Source organism: Borostomias antarcticus (genome assembly GCF_949987555.1).
Source record: "Borostomias antarcticus genome assembly, chromosome: 29".
In the NCBI taxonomy this organism is placed as follows: Eukaryota; Metazoa; Chordata; class Actinopteri; order Stomiiformes; family Stomiidae; genus Borostomias; species Borostomias antarcticus.
The window spans coordinates 1,098,179-1,122,760 of record NC_140262.1 but is presented as its reverse complement, the minus strand read 5'-3'; the positions used below and the strand labels follow the sequence as shown (position 1 = coordinate 1,122,760).

Sequence of the window (24,582 nt, the reverse complement as noted above, 5' to 3'; positions counted from 1 at the left end):
CCGTTCAAACCTCCTGACCTCACCAAGGAGAGACCAGGTACCGTTCAAACCTTCTGACCTCACCAAGGAGAGACCAGGTACCGTTCAAACCTTCTGACCTCACCAAGGAGAGACCAGGTACTGTTCAAACCTCCTGACCTCACCAAGGAGAGACCAGGTACCGTTCAAACCTCCTGACCTCACCAAGGAGAGACCAGGTACTGTTCAAACCTTCTGACCTCACCAAGGAGAGACCAGGTACCGTTCAAACCTCCTGACCTCACCAAGGAGAGACCAGGTACCGTTCAAACCTCCTGACCTCACCAAGGAGAGACCAGGTACCGTTCAAACCTTCTGACCTCACCAAGGAGAGACCAGGTACCGTTCAAACCTCCTGACCTCACCAAGGAGAGACCAGGTACCGTTCAAACACCTGACCTCACCAAGGAGAGACCAGGTACCGTTCAAACCTTCTGACCTCACCAAGGAGAGACCAGGTACCGTTCAAACCTCCTGACCTCACCAAGGAGAGACCAGGTACCGTTCAAACCTCCTGACCTCACCAAGGAGAGACCAGGTACCGTTCAAACCTTCTGACCTCACCAAGGAGAGACCAGGTACCGTTCAAACCTTCTGACCTCACCAAGGAGAGACCAGGTACTGTTCAAACCTCCTGACCTCACCAAGGAGAGACCAGGTACCGTTCAAACCTCCTGACCTCACCAAGGAGAGACCAGGTACCGTTCAAACCTTCTGACCTCACCAAGGAGAGACCAGGTACCGTTCAAACCTCCTGACCTCACCAAGGAGAGACCAGGTACCGTTCAAACCTCCTGACCTCACCAAGGAGAGACCAGGTACCGTTCAAACCTTCTGACCTCACCAAGGAGAGACCAGGTACCGTTCAAACCTCCTGACCTCACCAAGGAGAGACCAGGTACCGTTCAAACCTCCTGACCTCACCAAGGAGAGACCAGGTACCGTTCAAACCTTCTGACCTCACCAAGGAGAGACCAGGTACCGTTCAAACCTTCTGACCTCACCAAGGAGAGACCAGGTACCGTTCAAACCTCCTGACCTCACCAAGGAGAGACCAGGTACCGTTCAAACCTCCTGACCTCACCAAGGAGAGACCAGGTACCGTTCAAACCTTCTGACCTCACCAAGGAGAGACCAGGTACCGTTCAAACCTTCTGACCTCACCAAGGAGAGACCAGGTACCGTTCAAACCTTCTGACCTCACCAAGGAGAGACCAGGTACCGTTCAAACCTTCTGACCTCACCAAAGAGAGACCAGGTACTGTTCAAACACCTGACCTCACCAAGGAGAGACCAGGTACCGTTCAAACACCTGACCTCACCAAGGAGAGACCAGGTACCGTTCAAACCTCCTGACCTCACCAAGGAGAGACCAGGTACCGTTCAAACCTCCTGACCTCACCAAGGAGAGACCAGGTACCGTTCAAACCTTCTGACCTCACCAAGGAGAGACCAGGTATCGTTCAAACACCTGACCTCACCAAGGAGAGACCAGGTACCGTTCAAACCTTCTGACCTCACCAAGGAGAGACCAGGTACCGTTCAAACCTTCTGACCTCACCAAGGAGAGACCAGGTACCGTTCAAACCTTCTGACCTCACCAAGGAGAGACCAGGTACTGTTCAAACACCTGACCTCACCAAAGAGAGACCAGGTGCTGTTCAAACACCTGACCTCACCAAGGAGAGACCAGGTACCGTTCAAACCTCCTGACCTCACCAAGGAGAGACCAGGTACCGTTCAAACACCTGACCTCACCAAAGAGAGACCAGGTACCGTTCAAACCTTCTGACCTCACCAAGGAGAGACCAGGTACCGTTCAAACCTCCTGACCTCACCAACGAGAGACCAGGTACCGTTCAAACCTTCTGACCTCACCAAGGAGAGACCAGGTACCGTTCAAACCTCCTGACCTCACCAAGGAGAGACCAGGTACCGTTCAAACACCTGACCTCACCAAAGAGAGACCAGGTACCGTTCAAACCTTCTGACCTCACCAAAGAGAGACCAGGTACCGTTCAAACCTCCTGACCTCACCAACGAGAGACCAGGTACCGTTCAAACCTTCTGACCTCACCAAGGAGAGACCAGGTACCGTTCAAACCTTCTGACCTCACCAAGGAGAGAACAGGTACCGTTCAAACACCTGACCTCACCAAGGAGAGGACTACTGTTCAAACCTGCCTGACCTGACCAAGGCTCTTTGCAGGACCTAAACATTTCCTTTAATGGGCCACAATGTCATGAAGCAGATTTTAAACTGAGAAAAAGATGGAGATTGTACGTTTTAATGGCAACAGAGTGAGAGTTGCACCTGGGTTGTCAACAGAGTGAGAGTTGCACCTGGGTTGTCAACAGAGTGAGAGTTGCACCTGGGTTGTCAACAGAGTGAGAGTTGCACCTGGGTTGTCAACAGAGTGAGAGTTGCACCTGGGTTGTCAACAGAGTGAGAGAGTTGCACCTGGGTTGTCAACAGAGAGTGAGAGTTGCACCTGGGTTGTCAACAGAGTGAGAGTTGCACCTGGGTTGTCAACAGAGAGAGAGTTGCACCTGGGTTGTCAACCGAGAGAGAGTTGCACCTGGGTTGTCAACAGAGAGAGAGTTGCACCTGGGTTGTCAACAGAGTGAGAGTTGCACCTGGGTTGTCAACAGAGAGAGAGTTGCACCTGGGTTGTCATAAATGTTGCCGTGAATAAAGGTACAGTATTAGAACACCAGAGTATATTTAGTTTGTTGTCAGTCCATCATTCCATCAACAAGTGATTTGCATATTGACAACTCAAACTAATTGAGACTGAAAGTATTACATTCTATTGAAGTATATTAAAGTACAGTACTATTAAAGTACATTTCAAATATACCCCCCAAAGCAATATACTGTATGGTTCTTCCGACTTCCACTTCCTGTGGCAATGACAGCATTCTGAGAAGGTGCAGTAAATGAAACCACACACAGCCATGCTGCCCCTGATGTACACTCCTTTATCACACGGACTGTTTGATGAAGAACATTCCAGAAAGAAACGCAGTGTTCTTTTGTTGGCTCGGAATATGTCGTTCTGCCCCGTTCCGTTGTTGTGTGCATATGACGCCTACAGAACAGCGTACACCATTCAAAATACCAGAGGAAAGTTGAATAAGAAATGGTACTTATGTGCCGACATAATTTGCTTTAAACAGGAAATATAACACAGGCCTGTTCTGGGGTTAACAGAACCCTGAGTGGGCTGGAAAAAGCCACGTTATGTCAACAAAACCAAGCAAATCGCCATCCAAAAGAACACTGGCGTTTGCCAGAAAGGCAGAAGTCTAGACGTGTGATGAGGTAATAGTCGTGCAGCAGTGAAAGTTGCCGTCAGTCTCTCAACGAACAACAAGCAAATAAAGATTTAGGAAAAACCACAAGTTCACAAATTGCCAGTGTAATTGAAAGATCAAAGTTGTGGCTGAAGATAAACGGTTTCTTTGATCTTCTTCTTCCAAACTAGGCCCTTGGTTGAACAAGTGTGTGTGTTTAGCAGGGTTGCTGGTGTTGTTCTTGGCCTGGAGAGCCGGTTCCTGCGTACCTTTAGACAGGGAGTACCAGCTGGCACCGTTGGTGATCCCCTCATCAAAGAAATCACCACAGTTCCAACCCTTGTGCATCCAACTGTGGGCGTACGAGTAGGTCCTGGCCAACTGTCAACACACCGCGCAGGCACATGCGCGCGCACACACACACACACACACGCGTGCGCACACACACACACACACACACACACACACACACACACACACACACACACATTTAAGAATATATACAAAAGCATACTGTACAGGCACACACAAATGATGCATGCAGGCTTATGTGTGCGCACACATGCACGGACACACGTGCACGGACACACGTGCACACACGCACATGCACACACACACACGGCTAGCTTATTCGGTAGAGCATTAGACTGTAATGCTGTAGGTTCGAGCACCACATTGGGCACAGATAAGCATTTCATTGTAAATGGACCCGTATGCACGCACGCACGCACGCACGCACGCACGCACGCACGCACGCACACACACACACACACACACACACACACACAGCCATAACAAGGAGCAGTGGTTCACTCACGTCTTCTCTTTTCCATTTTCTCTTCTCGTTACCTTTTTGAAGATCTTGTCGTCCGGAGAGGCGGAGTAGGTGGTCCTGCCCCGGATGCGCGGCTCGCGGGACTTGTCGAAGGGGTAGTTGGCCACCACCGCTCCTCCGTGTAGGTTGGCCGACAGGACAAAGTTATAGTTCTGCATCCACTTGATAACAGCTAGTGTCTCCGGTTCAACCTGTGACAGATGACAAACACTTGTCATACTTGCATACATACATTACAGTACTTTAGCTGACATTTTCATCCAAAGCGATTTACAATAATTGCGTTTAACATAGGAATGGTCAGTGTGCTACTACTCACAAGTGCATCTCCTTTCTAAAACAATTAAGACTAAGAGCATGATCTAGTGCTGAAGGCAAAGTGGAGAATAGCAATCTAAAAATACAATAGGTGCTTAGGGAGGGAGGATCCTGGTAGTACTTCTTGAAGAGATGAGTTTTGAGCCTGCGACGAAAGATGGGCAGTGACTCTGCTGTCCTGACGTCAGTGGGCAGCTCATTCCACCACGGCGGGGCCAGGATAGAGAAGAGCCGTGACCGTGTCGATCGACCGCAGGGGCCTCGGAGTGACGGGGCAACCAGTCGCCCCGAGCTAGCAGGGCGTAGCGGTCGGGAGGGGGTGTAGGGTTTGACCATGGCCTGGAGGAGGGAGGGAGCTCTTCCTTTCATTGCCCTGTAGGCTAGTACCAGAGTTTTAAACTGGATGCGAGCCGCTACAGGGAGCCAGTGTAGGGAACGGAGAAGGGAAGTTGTGTAGGAGAACTTGGGGTGGTTGAACACCAGGCGAGCAGCAGCTTTCTGGACAAGTTCGCCTAAAGTCAAACATCATAGATCCCGAACAGATCTGACATCATGTCCGGCTGACCTGAGAGGTGTGACTGGGGCATTAGATACGCATCTATACATGCTGCAATGTTTCTATAATGTTTCTTCAGTGAGTCAAATTTGAGTTCATCTGAGTTCATATGTCAACCTACTGTACTGTACGGTGTTGAAATAATTTGTTTGACTCAAACCCCATCAGTGAACTTACGCCTGAATTTACACCATTCCAGATACTCTTCTACAATGTCATAGTCACACATGTGATGAACTCCACTATTTCATTTCTTTGAGTCACCTCTGCATTCTCTGCATTCTCTCTCTCTCTCTCTCTCTCAATATTCCTCCACCATTTCCCCAACATTTGCCTTACTTTGGGTCATTGCTAGCAGGTCTAGTCCACTTAGTCCACTTGCATGACATCTCATAAATCCCATATCTCATAATTGTTCAGTGATTTAGGCGCTTCAGGCATAATCCTGTACCATACAGGTCTTCGGCATCTCTATCCTAACTAACTCCATATTCATATAGATCTTTGGGTGCAGCAGCACTATGCTAGCGCTAACCCTATGCAACAGGTGTCACTGCGTCGCTCGTCAGTGCTTCCACCCTCACTTTGGCCAAACTGACTGAACTCTGACTTACTTAACGCACGTGACCACCTCTCATAAACACCGCTTTTTACCAGCTACACCAGCAATTCAATGGCGTGGGTGGGCGGTATTTATACCAATTCAACTCGGTTACACCTATATCATACAGAGCAGTGGAGGCTCGTCCATTGAGGCAGGGGACGACAGTCCTCCTCAGTTTTTGGAGAGAAGAGAGGGATTTAAATATAAATTATTTTCTCTCTTTAGAGAAGAGTACAATCCATTACAACAACTATTGCTTACAATGTTTTATTGTTGTTTTGTAATATTTTATTATGAATATGATAAATAAATGCTGCATGTAGTTAAAGAAAGTGTTATTCAGTTTTTCATATGCTAAAATTGACTGTAAATCCACATTTTAAAGCTGATATTTCAAATAATAACTGACTGAGGGAAAGTGCCCCCCGGCGCCCATGGGCGGTTCGCCCCTCTTCCTCCTGTCCTCCTTAGTTTTTTGAGTCACCAGCCGCCACTGATACAGATCTTTGGATGCCTGCAGTGCTATGCTACCTCCTATATCATGCTTCATTCTAACCCCATAACAGAGCTGAGACACAGGGGTCCAACCATGTCTCCCCCAGAAGGAATAATAAACACTAGGCTCGCTTTATTGGTTCAAGTTAGATTGGGCTGGAGAAACCGAGCGTGTAGCCTCTTTGGAGACAGTGGTTGTAATGTTGACCTGGGTCAAGTCTGTTTTTGGGCAGTCTGAGATTTATTTTCTGTGGGTCTTTATTTATGAGCACACTTCCCTTTGGTCTAGACCTGTCACTAGGGTGTTGGGTTCTGAACAGAGAACGTGCACACGCACGTTAACACTCTCACACAAGTTAAATATGTGTGGCCAAATTTAGAGTTTGACGTAAGTGACAAACACTGAACATTGGTTGCTAGATCTTGGGGAAAAAAGAGTCCCAAAGGACTAATTTATAATGCTGTGTTCACACCGGGCGCGAATTGGGGCGAACTGGGCGGCGTGAATTTTATCGCCGCGCCCGGTGTGAACGTTAGTCTGACAAAATAGGGCTACCCCTGAAAAAACACACCAAGAAAAGGCTCTCTCCATCTACATGGCACAGCTGTTTCCTTTTGTTATTGGTGAAACCCTCATAAAGTTCCTTTACAAAGCCCATATGGATGTTTCAGCAACCAATATCACATTTATATCATGCTGTATAAGAGTATAAAGGGTTCACCATATTTGGTTATGGAAGAACTTGACTTATAATTATAATATAATTACAGTTCTACAGTTATAAACTCTAATTATGTACACTAAAGCAGACAATGTCCTCAATATTCCTCAAATACAGGACAGGTTATCCAAAAATGAATGACTTCTGCTGTAAGATATGATATTCAACTTCTACCAGTTTGACACACAATCAAACCATTGTGACATAATGTACAACAGGATGCAGAATGCAACCCAGCTCAGCGGGTTAAGTACTCAGCTTAAGTACTGTATTGTACAGTAGGACCACCGCTCCTTCAGGTCGCGCCAACGGCTCCTTCCGATCTCAGGGGGAGATGACATCATTGTGCGAGGTGTAGCCTAGTGAGCTACAGTTAGCTGACCTTCTCTAAACGCCATTGTTTCCCCACCAGCAACATTTTTGGCAGAGCAGCGCGGGCGCCATTTCTGACATCCGTGACAAAGATGGTGGAAGTCTATCCAGCTCGTTAGCTATAAAAACAGGATGTTTAGAAAGTGTTTTTGACAGACCCTTTAGCTTTCATTCAGTATGATTAATTACATTTAACAAACATGTACACAAGTTATGTATAGTCTATTTAGAGTGTGAATGCATGTACTTCCAATGCACATGACTAGCAGGAATGTATTTTTGTTCAGCTCTAAGGCAATCTGCTATTTTGCCTGAGTCTGTTCCTGATTCTAGAGGGAATAGTGGCCTCTTTTTGACCTGGCAGGAACAACATAGTAGGTTTGGAGAGCTTTAACCCCATACTGCAAGACAAGCAAACCCAGTACATTGCCACCCACATAGTCACATAAATACACACCCACATGGACCCATGTGTACTAGCGTGGACAGGACACGCATGTATGCACACATACAGTATACACACACCTAGACACACACACACACACACACACAAGCTATGGTCTGGATAGGCAGAAAAATATTTCTATTGCCCAACCATGTAGAGCAATCAATTATCTGTGACGAGCTTGCTGTAGTATTTGGAAAACTGCCTCAAGCAGCCCAAAACTGGATTTAGGGAGAAGGTAACTGTCCAGTTCATTCCTGACCATGCAGGTACAGTACAAGCCATGTAACTTGATCCACACACTAGCATTTCAACAAAACTCAGAGAAGAGCTGCAGAAGATTTATTGAGAACGGACGTTTCTGAGGGAATAACTTCACACACTCAAGGGTACATCACTCAGAAAGACCACCAGTTTGGCATTGTTACTTCGTCGTGTCACTCCTGAACGCAACACAGTCTGGATGGCCGCTCTGAACTCATTCCAGTTTAGGCAGCATAGCCCAAGCGCCCTGGGAATAACAAAGTACCAGGGAATAACAAAGTACCAGTAGATAACGTGAAAGAAATCTCTCTCTCTCTCTAAGGTAATATTCTATACATGTCCATAGTAAGATAGCCTTACATAAGTGATGGACAAACGTCAAATTCTGAAGTCTGCCAAATGAGACCAGGCAGCTCTCTCTCTCTCTCTCTCTCTCTCTCTCTCTCTCTCTCTCTCTCTCTCCCTCTCCCTCTCCCTCTCTCTCTCTCTCTCCTCCACTCGCACTGTAGCATACAACCTGGGCCTGAGGTAAGCAGATATCTGTGGATAATATGAGGTTGTCTGAGGGGTGTCTGAGCTGTGTGTGTGTGTGTGTGTGTGTGTGTGTGTGTGTGTGTGTGTGTGTGTGTGTGGAAATAAAAAGAGTAGGGACACACCTGTTGTTCCCAGTTATCGGGCAGGGGCAGGTGGTGGTTAAGGCCATTGTTCTTTTCATAGTAGTACATGAGAGCGTTCAGGTCCGGAAAGTTCCGGTTCAAGTCCACATCCCTGGAGTTCCCTCTGCCCACCAGGTAGCCGTTGAACTCAGGACCCTGAGGAAAGATGAAAAACAGAAAGATAGACGGTTCAGTTATTCAAACATGTGTGAGCTTTATCTCCATTGGCTAACGCTAACGTTCAAGTTCCAGATTTTTGGAAACTAGTCCTCTGTTCAGCCATAAGTATCAGTATTGTGATACTGTCAACAGAATATGCCCAAAGCCGATTTAAGAATAGTTTACTCAAAATACATATCTGTCTATTTGGAGTTCCAGTATGTTGAAAGCAGTTGTCACCTACAGGCTGTGAGATGTTTTTTATATTTTGCTTTTTATATTTTGCTGATAGTCTGTTTGCTTTCCCTGACCTTGTTGTCACACTGTGCACTTCATGGGTACACCACTTTGTAATGAGTGAGTGTGTGTGTGTGTGTGTGTGTGTATTGTTTGGGGGACGAACCCCAGCCACCCCATGCAATTGCAACACCTCAGTATATACAGTATAATTAGTCTCAGAGAGATACGGTAGTGTGTGTGTGTGTGTGTATACAGTATATTGTTGTGCAGGTGTTACTGTAATGTCATGTGTGTGTGTGTGTGTGTGTTGTCTATGTGATCTTAGCTCCTCTATTTACCCCCTGAAGGAGATCACATGCTCGCGCGTGCGTGCGTGCGCCTGCCTCAGCGTTTGCTCCGTCCTCAAGACGACTAGCGCAGCTGCAGCAGCCCGGCGGTCAACGCGGCCGTACCTGCCTGGCCGCCACCTCGTAGCCGTCCGGGTTCATGGAGGGCAGGATGTGGATGCGCGTGTCGTGGACGAGCCTCATGACCCGGTGGTTCCCCGCCCGGTACTCCTCGCACAGGAAGCTGGAGAGCTGGATCAGCAGCTCGCGGCCCAGTACCTCGTTCCCGTGCATGTTCCCCACGTACTTGAACTCCGGCTCCACTGGGGGGGAAAAACACGCATCAGGTGGGCGACGGGGGGGGGGGGGGGGGGGGGGGCAGAGGGGAGGGGGCGAGGAGGGGTCAGGAAGTCAAATTGGGGGGGGGGGGTTGGGGGGGTCATGTCCGCTTAGAGTGCAGAGTGAGCGAGAAATGGATGACGGGTGAGCCCTCCTCCCCCAACCCTTCTCCCTGTGCAAACACAGGAAGATAAGTACAAGCATGTGCGCACACACACACACACACACACACCAGCGTCCTCAGGTTCATCACGCTGTACTACCACCAGACCCGTTATGACAACGTTGGGGCAACGTTGCCGAGGGGTCAAGCAAGAGGTCAAAGCCCTGTGTCACTAACTCTTTGCGGTTAGCAAACAGAGCGTAGCATGTACAGCTAATGTGAGGCACTAGCCTGCACTGAACCCCCAAATCTTTGTGGAGACACTGTTCTTCACCCAAATGAGCTACAGTACATTGAAGATACAGCTACAGTAAACAAAGGATTCAGCTACAGTAAACAATGTTGATGAGAGACCCACAAAGACATTTACAGCCAAAGTCATTTGAGTTGATTATTTGGACAATGTCATCTGTTTTTCCTGGGCAATCCCTCACTGATTGGGTTAGCCACCTATCTAAACAGACTGTCTGGCCTATTAGCTATTGAATTGCTTCATTACAGCCCAGATAACCTGTACTCCCTGAGGGATATTATTTCCCACTAGCATAGTTGAAGGTGGCTTTACCACAGGAAATATATATCTTTGACTAACCCAGTGTTTCTCAACTCCTAAAAAAAGCACTAGTTGTCTGTAGGGAGTTTTCCTTTCAACAAATGATGCAATAACATACTGTAGTAGATATGTTTATAGTGGAATATTTCAGCTATTCTGACTATTCAAGCAATTAAGATATCCCTGATAATAGAAAATACAAATCTTTGACTCAGAAATATCTTCGTTCAACGTAAGTCGATGTCAGCCCACGTCTGGGTTTTATCAGTGTCCTGTGAACTGGACTTTTGGGATGCTGTCCCACCCAGACATTTTAACCCGCCACGAGGCCAAGAGGCCATTCCAAAGGGAAATCTTCACTGCCACGTTTTAAGTGTAGGACTAAGTGATCTAGTAGTCTCGTTTTTTAATTAGCGCTCGACATCCACCGTAGAAAATGTGCCCCCCACGGTACCCATGCTCTAGAAACACCACGCTCAGCAACACGTGACGGACCCAGCAACATGAACTTCCTGTATTGGACATAGAGGGGGTGAACCAGGTCAAAGGTCACTGTGCAATTCCTCTCCTCCAGCCACCCAGTTCCTGTTTTCCACGTATTTCACCTTGGGCCGTGGAACACGCGCACATCCTTCCATTCTACTGTAGGAAGCCTTGGGGGCGAAACAAAACGCCAGCTCAGCCCCGGCAAACAAAACATGCCCTGTGGGGGGGGGGTGCTCTCAGCTGTCCGTCACAGTGGTGGATGGAGATAAAAGAAGATGTTTATCTTAAGCTCTGGTACGCCCCACCCCCCTCTGAACAGAGTTTGTATGAAATTGTGATTAGCCGTTAAAGGAGTAGTAAAGGGAAAATGCATGATTAGCCCTGTTTTAAGGTTACTTATGATCATATACAATGGATGTGGGTGGGCACCTTGAAAAATCTTTCGAAAACATGTTAAACTCTCGATTTCAAAGACAAGAAGCTCACCGAGGGGGTAATTGGTGTCCGTTGGTGTTCTGACATCAAATTCGCCGCAAAGTATGAAACCTGTAGGGTTTTATTGATCATTTTATAAAATCCATTGACTTGTATTGAAGCAACCGTTGTAGATGTGTAGATCAATCCGCAGAGGGGATTCAGGAAGCAGAACTACTTACGGTAGCTATTGTTATGTTTATGTTGCTAGGCTACCTAGTTTGCGGAGGTTTGCACACGTATGTGCTGCGACTAAATAGTTCTATGCTAAAAAAATTAAAAAGCCTTTCCAGATGAACTAGAATCTTACTTTCTGGTGAATTATGTCAGAACACCAACTAACACCTCAGTGAGTTTCTTGTCTTTGAAATTGAGAGTTTAACATGTTTTTTGAATGATTTCTCACGGTGCCCACCCACATCCATTGTATGACCAAAATGGTGGTAGAGCAATTATCAGACTTTCTCAAAAGTGCTAGTTTTGTCAACGTTTTGATCTGAACCATTGTATATGATCATAAGTAACCTTAAAACAGGGCTAAACATGCATTTTCCCTTTACTACTCCTTTAAGTGCGTTAAACGCCGTTGGCCTAAAATGGGGATGTCAGTATGCATTGCTGAATGCTGAGTATGCATTGCTGAATGCTGTTCATTTATGCTGAAGAGAAACACATAAGACTTTTCAGAGAGTCTTCCTATAGATGGTTAGGAGAAGCTCAACTAACTAGGCCACTATTCAACAGTCTGCTGGTTGGATCTCACATCAGTGGTCAGTCTAGTACGTTTTAGTCTACTTAGAGTCTAGTCAGCCTAACATCTACTGTAGTTTAGATGATTTGTCAATTCATCATTTATATTGATGGAATTGTTATTTTGGGGATTTTGTCTGTACTGATAATACACTGGTTATAGTAGGATACATGTTTCCAAAGATTCAAAAATAACATCAATTCTAAAGACTGATGTTACTGCTCTCATAAATGGAGCATTTGCAGATCGCCAAGGGCGTAAACGCATCATAGTATGCTGATTCAGGGGTCCTGTTTAGACTTGTAGAGTCTGATGAACAGGAAAACACTGTGAACTGAACATAACAGGACAACACTGTGAACTGAACATAACAGGACAACACTGTGAACTGAACATACAAGAATCAGAAGAGTAAATTCTCCTCAACTCCAAAAGACATGATCATCTCACATAGTTAAAAGACATGATCATCTCACATAGTTAAAAGACATGATCATCTCACATAGTCAAAAGACATGATCATCTCACATAGTTAAAAGACATGATCATCTCACATAGTTAAAAGACATGATCATCTCACATAGTTAAAAGACATGATCATCTCACATAGTTAAAAGACATGATCATCTCACATAGTCAAAAGACATGATCATCTCACATAGTTAAAAGACATGATCATCTCACATAGTCCGTCAATGATCAAACAGAACATCAAGGATAAGAGTGCAAAATGAAATGCAGATGTTTTCAGAAACACACACTCCACTGTTGGCTTTCTCCTTTTTTCCCCTGACTGAACATTGTGAAACCACTCCGCACAGAAACAATTTATAGATGTTATTTCATTTTAAGTGCAGAAGACGTTAACTCCAAATTGTGTCCACTGATGTTTTTCTTTATATAAAAGGTGGAACCATAAAAACATTTCTCCAAGTGGAGCTATGGAGGTTTCTTTGCCATTATAAATCCCCCAGGTGACAATGAATGATATATTACACGAAAACAAACACAAGAACTCCAAAATAAAGAGAGCCGAATGAGAAGTTGACATTTCATCTCTCCAGGCAAACCAACCACCCCCTCAGGCAAACACTGCCTCCTGCCAGCAATGCTCTCACTCTCCTCTTCTGACTTCCAAGTAACCCGCAGCTCTTCAACTGTACAATACAGTAGTGGTAAGTGCATGCTGGGAAAAGAGTCCATTCTGACGTACAGCGCCCTGGTACAGGGGTGCAATAGAAGGTCAATAAAGCGCACAACGATGCATTGTAAAGCAGTCATAACTATAAGTGCTGCATTACCACGTTGGTCCTTGAAAACCCAACCCCCCCACAGACGTCTATAGGCAGAGTGGAGCACACCAGCCTGATACACTCCTGAGCTGTGGGACACTCACATGCTTCGTGGACCCCCGGGTTGTCACTGAACTCCAGGACGTAGAGGTGGCGCCCCTCGGCGCTGTGGCCGATGCTGTAGACGCGCGTAATGTAGGGACACTCGCTCTGCACGGCGAACAGAGCCCGCACCATCTCCTCGTAGCGGTGGTGCTGGAAGTCAGACGCCCGGGCCAGGGTGCCGGCCAGCCCCAGGAAGAGAGCCCCGAGCCAGGCGAGAGTCCGCATGGTTCCCCGAACTGGAGCGCTGGAGCGAACTGGGGGGAGAAGAGGAGAGGAGCTTCCCTTGGTGAGCAGAGACTCTCTCCGACTGCCTGTGCGCCTCTCTCTGTCTCTGTGCGCCTCTCTCTCTTTTTCTGTCCAGGTTCCCTCTCTCTCCCCCTCACCCTCTCTCTCGTCCACTGTCTCCTCCCACTACAGCTCCCAGCACACTCACACTGGAGAGCAACTAAGGACAGCCCCCTCTGTCTTTGTCTCTCTGCCTTATGCCTTTAGTCAAGTACGTGCTAGTTGCTTTATTGGCATTTATAGAACATCAGTCTGGTTTTACTATGCCCATATTTTCCCATCTCCTCCCCCGCTGTCGTTCGCTCTCACTTTCTCTCTCTTTTTTTCTCTCTAACTCACTCTCTCTTTCACACGCACACACGCGGGCACGCACGCATACACACACATCTTTTCCTCTATTTCTCCTCTTTCTCTCTCGCCCTCTGCTCTTTTTGCTAATCCTCTCTTGCTAAATGTGGGGGTTCAGACAGGCAGCTGGCTCCAGGTTAGGGTTTGGTGGATCCAGCACTGAGCCAAGTTAAAATAACAAAAACCAACTTATCTGAAGTGGGAAAGGAATGAGTGACAGAGAGAGAAAGACAGAAAAAAAGAAAGATGGAAAGAAAGAACAAAAGAAACTATGGAACGGGTTCACATACAACAGCCGAGACGGTTTTAAGCAGCTCTCTAATTGCATGTCTGTTTTTAAACCGCCGTCTCAATTCTAAAGATTTGACGTGTTGAAATCTTCAAGAGAGACGTTTCAGAAAGGAGAGACTTTCTAGAACTCCAAACATTCTACTGCTTCAAACTGTCTTGGCTATTGTTCGTATGTGAACCCAGCTTAAGGGATTTAGGGGGTTGTTTTAGCTGTGCCTGTAGACCCCCCTGTCTTTAACCCCAATGCTCACTCACTTATTAACCCCTGAGTAAATACAGAGAGGGTGTGAGGGGGGGGGCTGCAATTCTGTTCCCACTTCTGAGAAACAGGGAACACTGGTCCAAAGGTTCAGAAGGAGAGAAGTATTGGGGGGCACTGATCCCTCTGAACAAGCGCACACACACACACACACACACACACACACACACACACACACACACACACACACACACACACACACACACACACACACACACACACACACACACACACACACACACACACACACACACACACACACACACACACACACACACACACACACACACACAAGCAAACATGAGTTGCTGTCAATCAGCAGAGGTCTATAGAGCAGGGGCAGTCTGTCAAAGTTCTCAGCATACAGCAGGAGGTAGTGGTGGCAGGTTATGCGATTTGAGTGTGTGTGTGTGTGTGTGAGAGAGAGAGAGAGAGAGAGAGAGAGAGAGAGAAAGAGAAAGGGGGGACTTTCACAGAAAAAGAGAGACACAGAGAAAGAGAGAGGCACATAGTGTTTCGAAAGAGTTGGAAGGTTGCAGCCCCAAGGCCCCCGTCCTCCACTCCGCAGCCCTGGGCCTCATCCTTCTGAACCTCATCCTTCTGAACCTCATCCTTCTGAACCTCATCCTCACGTGAGGAGAGGGGGCCCGGAATCCTCATCCCGATCTCGTGAGTCCAAGAGGGGGCAGCCTCCGGTAACCCAGGGCTACGGTTCCCAGGGCCAAGCCGGTGGCTAAAGAAGGCAGACGGAAGTCGTCACCTGAACCACGAAGGTCATCACCAGATCCCAAGCGAGTGAAGTCTCCTGAAACCCAACCAAGTGAGCCTGCAGTGTCGCCCACTCCCCCTTGACGCATATCATGCGAACCCCCGAGGAACTGTTAGGAAAGAAGGAGCTGGTAGATCCAGGGGGGTTCAATCAATCAATCAATCAATCAATCAATCAAAGCTTTATTTGTATAGCGCATTTCATACCCAGAGGCAACACAATGCGCTTTACAGAGATCAAGGGAGGTGGGCATACGACCCACTCTCTACATATTCCAGAGGGAAGCAAAAAAACAGTAATCACCCGGGGGCCAGATAAGTGAGCTGTAAAAATTCTTCCCTGACCCCTCTCAACAAGGCGATCGAGCAAGCTCCAGGAGTATGTTTGTCTACCGGCTAAGAACATTTATAAAGCAATAAATAACATTAAATTACATTTTCAGAGTAAGAGAGGCTAATAACATCATAGGAGAGACATGGCAAACACTGGTGTATGTCTGTGTGTGCGTGAATGTGCCTGGGCCCAGATAGAGGCAGGGGTCAAGGGTAGGATCGGGGTAGGAAAAGGATACGGACCCGGGTTAGGGTGAGGGGAAGGGGATCTGAGGGTTGAACAGGGCCACCCTACTAGTCCTACCACAAGTGTAGACTGCACCAGTCCTTCATACAGGGGCAGGAGACGCAAAGAATGCACCTAGAGGGTCTGATTTTTCCTTTTCCTACCCCCCACCCTACCCCAACCCCTGCCTCTATCTGGGCCCAGGCACGCACACACACACAGACACACATCAGGGTTTGCCACACCTCTCCCATGATGCTCTTATCCTTTCTTGCTCTAAAAATGTAGTTTGATGTAATGTACTGCTCTATATATGGCTCTGTGTGCTACTAACCCTGCTCTGCCTCCCCTCTCCCTAGTGCCTCTCTCTCTCCCTCCTATCTTCTAACCAGGTCCAGTGGATGCCCCACTGTCACCAGCAGACCACCCTGAGACCGATAGATACCCCTGTGTCTGCTGCAGATGTCGTAACAAATTAGTTAACACACACACACGCACACACAGACATACAACAGTCCATTGCCGGCTTTAGGCCTGGGCCCAGTACCCCCTTCCCCTCACCCTAACCCGGGTCCGTATCCTCTTCCTACCCCCCACCCTACCCCAACCCCTGCCTCTATCGGGGCCCAGGCACGCACACACACACACACATTAGTGCTTGCCACACCTCTCCCATGATGCTCTTAGCCTTTCTTGCTCTGAAAATGTAGTTTGACGTAATGTATTGCTCTATATATGGCTCCGTGTGCTACTAACCCTGTTCTGCCTCCTCTCCCTAGTGCGTCTCTCTCTCCCTCCTATCTTCTAACCAGGTCCAGTGGATGCCCCACTGTCACCAGCAGACCTCCCTGAGTCCGATAGATACCCCTGTGTCTGCTGCAGATGTCGTAGCAAATTAGTTAACACACACACACACGCACACACAGACATACAACAGTCCACTTCCGGCCTTAGGCCTGGGTCCAGTACCCCCTTCCCCTCACCCTACCCCGGGTCCGTATCCTCTTCCTACCCCCACCCTACCCCTGACCCTTGCCTCTACCTGGACCCAGGCACACACACACACACTGACATACACCAGTCCTGGTCTCAGATCCCCTTCCCCTCACCCTAACCCGGGTCCGTATCCTTTTCCTACCCCCCACCCTACCCAGACCCCTGCCTCTATCTGGGCCCAGGCACATTTATGCACACACAGACATACACCAGTGTTTTCCATGTCTCTCCTATGATGTTATTAGCCTCTCTTACTCTGAAAATGTAATTTAATGTTATTTATTGCTCTATAAATGTTCTTAGCCGGTAGACAAACATACTCCAGGAGCTCGATCGCCTCGTTGAGAGGGGTCAGGGAAGAATTTTTACAGCTCACTTATCTGGCCCCCGGGTGATTACTGTTTTTTTGCTTCCCTCTGGAATATGTAGGGGTGGGTCGTATGCCCACCTCCCTTGTTCTCTGTAAAGAGCATTGTGTTGCCTCTGGGTATGAAATGCGCTATATAAATAAAGCTTTGATTGATTGATTGATTGATTGATTGATTGATTGGAGTGTGAGACCAGGCAAGAAGGAGAGTAGAAGAGAGAGAGAAACGTGACTGGTGCCATAACTCCAGTCGAGTTGGAGTTGAGAGATCCAATTCGTCCTCGTGTGGCGGACTCAGGCCCAGACGACCTCAGGGGGCAACTCGAGGGCAAGAAGAGAGGGAACAGGTCCCGTATTCAACTTTATGTGCCAACACAAGTGCAGGAAGTCAGATGAAGGAGGGTTCACAATCACCTCACCACCACAAGCGCCCTCTCAACGTGACACCAGGGAGATAGAGCTGACCCTTGTGAATGGAGAAGATTTGGGGCTGGCTGCCTTGGAGAAGGCCGCCGATAGTCTCTCTCCAGACTCAAATATTACGTTGAATTGCTGTGCTCTGCATACTACATAATAGAGTCTGTGCCACTTCACCGCCCAAACTAGTATTCTAAGGGCGTATCGACGGTTCAAAATTGAAAGTGTGACAGGTCATAGCAGCAAATGAGAGGCACTAGCCCAGGTTAGATGGGCGGGGCTTATCTATGGGTGGGAACATCTGATCGTGAAAGTCGTTACTGATTGGTGTCGCAGGGATTCCTGCGAAAGCAATGAATTGCCAGGATTTGAGCACCAGATTTTTTGCATGAAGTGTCCCAGACCCATAGAGAGATCTGCAACATGCAGTAACGTAGTTAGCATAGCTTACATAGTTTATCAGAAATAACTCTCATGGGTCTGGCGTTGAGACTAGGACACCGATGAGCTGGAGAAAATATTTGCAGCTAGTGGGGACATTATTGATCTGACCCCAGGACCGGCTGGGGTCAGATCACGAGATAGGGCCGTGCCCGGGAGTAGCACTCCTGCTTTTCAGATTTTGGGGAGTACCTTGATCTCTTCGAGTCAAGTCAACTTACTCGTAGGTCATATGATTAATTCGGTAGACTGTGTATGTTAGTTACTGGCATTAAGATTGAAGGTCGGGATGGCAATCATGTGATGTGTAATAATCAGGATGTGTGATCAGCATGTGATTAACGAATGTTCTATATGAGGCTTTGATTGGTTGGTTGAAGACGTATGATGTTTAGAAAGAAAGGCCAGAAGTGGATAAAAGATGATCAGACATCAGACATTATCGGGACTTTTTCAAGTGGATGCCACAATCCCCCAATCCAAGAATCAACATCCGTGAGAAGATTTAGACTCAGGTGCCCCCAGCCCAGTGCCTGAAGAAACGCAAGAGCCGCTGCTGTCCTGTGCCGTCTACTGATGAAGAATCAGTGGCTAACAGACAATCTGACCATCGTTTGAGAACTGTTAGAGCTGTCAGAAGAGGGCTGAAAAAGGGTAGGCTACTAGAACTGGTCAATTTAGTCACTCTCCTTGTAATAAGATGTTTTTTAACTCTAATGTTGTGGATTTATTATATGATTATTTGGTACTATCTGCTTATGCTTTTTGCTCAGTTAATCAAGTATTATTCAAGTTTAATAAATTAATATTCTGCATTTAAAGCCAATAGTCTACTGCCACATCTCTCTCTCCCCTTGTGAAGCTTAGCTTCCAGGGGGAGAGGTATTACTGCTTCACTGTAATTGTAAAAGGTTAGGTATATGCATGAGGAATAGGTTCTTATGGGTTACACTAGACTCACAATATACATGTAACATCTCCTTACAATAAAAGTCTACTTATTGTTAAATCTAAATCTGGCATCCCCACCGACAGTAGTTTCACAGAGTTGAGCAGTCGTGAATCCAAGTGACTCATAAGGGGTCATACTGACTTGCAGATCACAGTCAGGGGGCATCCATGAGCAGTTAGCAGGGGGCGTGGAGAAAGGAGACAGTTAGAGGCCAGACGAATCAACTCACTACCAGCTTAAGGAATTGTTCTTTAGAATCTCAGTGAGGGGTAATATCCTGTGAGCTGAAGGATAGTGAAGTCCTTAGTGATTAGCTGGGATCGTGTCCTTGTACAGGGACCACGGGAGACAACAGGCAGACAGAGAGTCTCTGCTCACCAAGGGAAGCTCCTCTCCTCTTCTCCCCAGTTCACTCCCCAGTGCCCCAGTTTGGGGACCATGCCGCACGGGTGAAATCTCGCTTGGCTCGGGGCTCTCCTCCTGGGGCTGGCCGGGACCCTGACCTGGGAGGGAGGGAGGGAGGGAGAGAGGGAGAGAGAGAGGGAGGGAGAGAGAGAGAGAGAGGGAGATGGAGAGAGGGAGATGGAGAGAGGGTGAAAGAAAGAGGGAGATGGGGGAGTGAGAGAGAGATGGAGAGAGGGTAAAAGAAAGAGGGAGATGGGGGAGAGAGAGAGAAAGAGAGAGGGAGATAGAGAGAGAGAGGGAGATGGAGAGAGGGAGATGGAGAGAGGGTGAAAGAAAGAGGGAGGTGGGGGAGAGAGAGAGAGAGAAAGCGAGAGAGAGATGGAGAGAGGGTAAAAGAAAGAGGGAGATGGGGGATAGAGAGAAAGAGAGAGGGAGATAGAGAGAGAGGGAGATAGAGAGAGGGAGATGGAGAGAGGGTGAAAGAAAGAGGGAGATGGGGGAGAGAGAGAGAGAAAGAGAGGGAGATAGAGAGAGGGTGAAAGAAAAAGGGAGATGGGGGAGAGAGAGAGAGAAAGAGAGAGAGAGAGAGAGAGAGAGAGAGACCATCTGCCGGGACTGATGTGTTGTAGCTGTGGAGAAGGTATGTAGCTCAGGAGGTAGAGCAGCCAGCCTGGGATTGGAAGGTTATGTTATGTTATTTTTTATTTATAATGCGCCCCCCAACCAACTGTTACATCAGCCCGGGACGCAGCACAGGTACAAAGGGAGACAAACAAAAACAAAGGACTGCAAACGAACAGATTAACAAGAAACGGCAGGAGTTGAAGAGTGGCTAGCTGCTGTCGGGCGTAGCGCCGCCATCATGCTTCCTAACAAAGCGCTTCACAATACAAATAACAGATAAAAAGGTCCCCAGGTTGATCCCGGCTCCCGGCAGCGTGTCAACATATCCTTGAGCAAGACATTGACCCACCAACTGCTTGTGGATGGCACTGTGGTTCAGTGAGTTTCACTGTCGCCTCACAGCAGGAAGGTCCAGGGTTCAATTCCCGCATGGGCTATCTCTAGGGCTTCTTCTGAGTTCGCATGTTTTCCCCGTGCTCACTGGGGTTCCCTCCACCTAGAACCCCAATATGAAAAACACTCCACAGTGATCAGACATAACACCATGGTATCATTATACTGTCTCTACTCCTGAAAGCACTTTGCAGTGCCCACTGTTACTGTGATGTTTCACCAGCCTCTGTCCCAAATGCTGCCATTTGATGGATTCCTGCCTTGGTTTCTAATAGACAAAATAACTCTACAAAGTTTGAATATGATAGGGAAACAAAAAAAGCAAACATTGTCCCGGGCAAAGTATAGATCGGCACTTTTAGCCAGGAGCTGCAGATCTTCCTGAGAGTGTGCGCCCCCTTGTGGATGAAAGAAGTAGAAATAGCTCCATCAAAGTTAACAGTCCGCTTGAGTGAAGAACCAGGAGGTTCTCACATGAGGACTAGATATACTGTAGGCAAGAGAAGAAACTCGCAACATTTTGGCAGACGAACACGACCAGATCAGTCCAGCCACCGAGCTAGCTCAGTTGGTAGAGCTTGAGGTGTTGCCCTCAATACCATTTTTTTGTCTGGCCGAGTAACATGCCAAAGGGTGTAAAATCAAAATTCCAGAATGGTTGCCGTGTATAGGCTATTGGATGTCACATCAGAATCAGATTTATTTTTTCCAGGTAGTCTACTCTACGTTTTCACACATACAGTACGAATTGTGCATACACGGTCTTCATTCATAGAACAGTAGGCTACAGTTGACAAACAATACAGTTATCAATTATATTTCATAATAGTTTTAACGTATCAAACCTTCTGCAACCCTGAAATTAGCAGCTGTGCTCCCAGATATTTTATGGAGCACTGGCATCAAGTGCCATCCCAGGTGTAACCAATGTTGCTGATTGCTGCTGATTGCTCAGCCACACCCATCTCCAGCAACCTGCCACGACACGACATACAAGACAAGTACACAGGACAGGTGACCGTCACACTCCCAGCAATAAGACAGGGGACCCTGCAGGACCTCCTACAAACAAACAAAACATCTCCAGAAATGGACACAAGGGAAAAAAACAGCTAGCCCAACACCAGAGCGTGTCTCCACGCATGTCCAAATCATGCAATCAACTTGTAGATCCCATCATAATTGTAGGTTATGGGTCCTCTCTTAATCCCTTCACTTTAAACTTAAGACATAATTACATACATGCAGGGGTCAACATTAACTTTTTAGCTCACCAGCCAAATGTCTGGTAGATGAAATATTGTACCCGCCAAACCTTTTTTTCCCCAGCCAAAAATAATTTATATGAAGCTTGTTTTGTGTCGCGTGGATATATAGTACATTTCATCTGCATAATAACATGATATGGTGGTGAATAAAAACAGTTGTCAGAGCAGATTCCTGGTGCTACAGTACAGGTGGTGTTGTAGTCCTATCCCAGGGCTGTACATTAACTTTATTAGCACATAGCACTGGTGCTACAGGGGTTGATAGTTCTGTAGCACTGAGACAGAAAGTTGTAGCACAAGTATAAAATGTCCATTATCACCTCTACTGAACACAAGTTATGCAGTTCATCACTTAAAACCACCTGGAAAGGGATGTTTCTGTACGTATACAATATGAAATAATAACAAATGTTTTCAGACAAGCATCTTTAGGTTTTCCCGGCTTTTGATTTTGCGGTGTCTTCCACATTTGGGTTATCTTCTTTTTCATTAATAATTTCAACATCTTTTTCCTTTGCTTGTTTGTTTGGGTTTTTCTCTATGATCTGAACAAGGAACCAGTGTTTCCTGTGGAATTGATGTCTTGGTGTGGTGGTGCCAAGCTGAAGACAGACAAAATAAGGAGGGTTTCTATACCAAAGCGGGGGTCTGGGCGTACTTCCCCAAAAAAGTTTCAGAGACCTAGTTTCCTGTATTCTGGTGACTTTTAAAGAATGAAAATAACAAAATCGTGAGACATATATAATTGAAAAGTATACTGAAACAGCATGTTTAGCCTACATGAAATATGCTTTCTTTAATTTTAAGTTATGGGGTGAGAATAATAGATAGAATGTTTTATTTAATAAAAAAAAGTTATGTTTGATGCCCATTGATGCTTAACTGCATAGTCATTCCTTCTAAATCATCACTCTTTCTAATCTCTCATCCTGCCCTGTCCCCTTCCTTCTCCTCTCTCTTCTCCTGCTCTCCTCTCAACACCCTCTATCCTCTCCTCTCACCTGTCCCCTTCCTTCTCCTCTCTCTTCTCCTGCTCTCCTCTCAACAACCTCTATCCTCTCCTCTCACCTGTCCCCTTCCTTCTCCTCTCTCTTCTCCTGCTCTCCTCTCAACCACCTCTATCCTCTCCTCTCACCTGTCCCCTTCCTTCTCCTCTCTCTTCTCCTGCTCTCCTCTCAACCTCTATCCTCTCCTCTCTCACCTGTCCCCTTCCTTCCCCTGCTCTCCTCTCAACAACCTCTATCCTCTCCTCTCACCTGTCCCCTTCCTTCTCTATCTTCTCCTGCTCTCCTCTCAACAACCTCTATCCTCTCCTCTCTCACCTGTCCCCTTCCTTCTCCTCTCTCTTCTCCTGCTCTCCTCTCAACAACCTCTATCCTCTCCTCTCACCTGTCCCCTTCCTTCTCCTCTCTCTTCTCCTGCTCTCCTCTCAACACCCTCTATCCTCTCCTCTCTCACCTGTCCCCTTCCTTCTCCTGCTCTCCTCTCAACAACCTCTATCCTCTCCTCTCACCTGTCCCTCAACTCTGTGCTGGTCCTGTCTTCTCCTACCAAAATCACTGCCTTGTTTACATAGCTTACATAAATAATAGGCTAGATTAGTCTACGCTTAACTGATATTTCGTTGCATTTGCTGTTGCTTTAACTGGCACTTTTAGGTGGCTGGAGGAACATTAACGCAAGCTAGCGTCGTTAAACTTTTTTACAAATGATGCTTGCTGACTGACACACAGCAGCGCACAAACTACGTAGATGGAGGCTCAAACAGGCTAGGCTACTGGGTGTAGCTCCACGTCGTGTTTCTACACTGTATTTTTTAGATAACGTTACATATTTATCACACTTCAACTATAGGCTATTTTATACTTGTCCAATCAGACAACTGCATGAGGCACTTGCCCGGACAGAGTTTCCTGGTCCGGGGGAAGCTATAGGCTAGTTTACCTGACTGGACAGTTTCCTGGTCCGGGGGAAGCTATAGGCTAGTTTACTGGTCCAGGGGAAGCTATAGGCTAGTTTCCTGGTCCGGGGGAAGCTATAGGCTAGTTTCCTGGTCCGGGGGAAGCTATAGGCTAGTTTACTGGTCCAGGGGAAGCTATAGGCTAGTTTCCTGGTCCGGGGGAAGCTATAGGCTAGTTTCCTGGTCCGGGGGAAGCTATAGGCTAGCCTACCTGACTGAACAGAGTTTCCTGGTCCGGGGGAAGCTATAGGCTAGTTTCCTGGTCCGGGGGAAGCTATAGGCTAGTTTACTGGTCCGGGGGAAGCTATAGGCTAGTTTCCTGGTCCGGGGGAAGCTATAGGCTAGCCTACCTGACTGAACAGAGTTTACTGGTCCGGGGGAAGCTAAGGCTAGTTTACCTGACTGGACAGTTTCCTGGTCCGGGGGAAGCTATAGGCTAGTTTCCTGGTCCGGGGGGAGCTATAGGCTGTTTCCTGACTGGACAGAGTTTCCTGGTCCGGGGGAAGCTATAGGCTAGTTTCCTGGTCCGGGGGAAGCTATAGGCTAGTTTCCTGGTCCGGGGGAAGCTATAGGCTAGTTTACTGGTCCGGGGGAAGCTATAGGCTAGTTTCCTGGTCCAGGGGAAGCTATAGGCTAGTTTCCTGGTCCAGGGGAAGCTATAGGCTAGTTTCCTGGTCCGGGGGAAGCTATAGGCTAGTTTCCTGGTCCGGGGGAAGCTATAGGCTAGTTTCCTGGTCCGGGGGAAGCTATAGGCTAGTTTCCTGGTCCGGGGGAAGCTA

The 24,582-nt window shown here is 47.3% G+C and overlaps 1 protein-coding gene across 1 annotated transcript in view; it reads right to left on the bottom strand.

Annotated features, from left to right (window-relative positions):
- Window positions 1–13,968, bottom strand: part of cpn1 (carboxypeptidase N, polypeptide 1) — an 18,099-nt gene extending 4,131 nt beyond the window's left edge. The window contains exons 1-5 of the mRNA XM_084459752.1: window positions 13,470–13,968; window positions 9,434–9,630; window positions 8,583–8,738; window positions 4,165–4,341; window positions 3,585–3,696 (exon numbers count right to left, since the gene is read on the bottom strand). Of these exons, the coding sequence (XP_084315878.1) occupies window positions 3,585–3,696; window positions 4,165–4,341; window positions 8,583–8,738; window positions 9,434–9,630; window positions 13,470–13,695 (868 nt within the window). The 5' untranslated portion in view covers window positions 13,696–13,968. The remainder of the gene's footprint in view (window positions 1–3,584; window positions 3,697–4,164; window positions 4,342–8,582; window positions 8,739–9,433; window positions 9,631–13,469) is intronic.
- Between the last annotated feature and the right edge of the window lie 10,614 nt (window positions 13,969–24,582).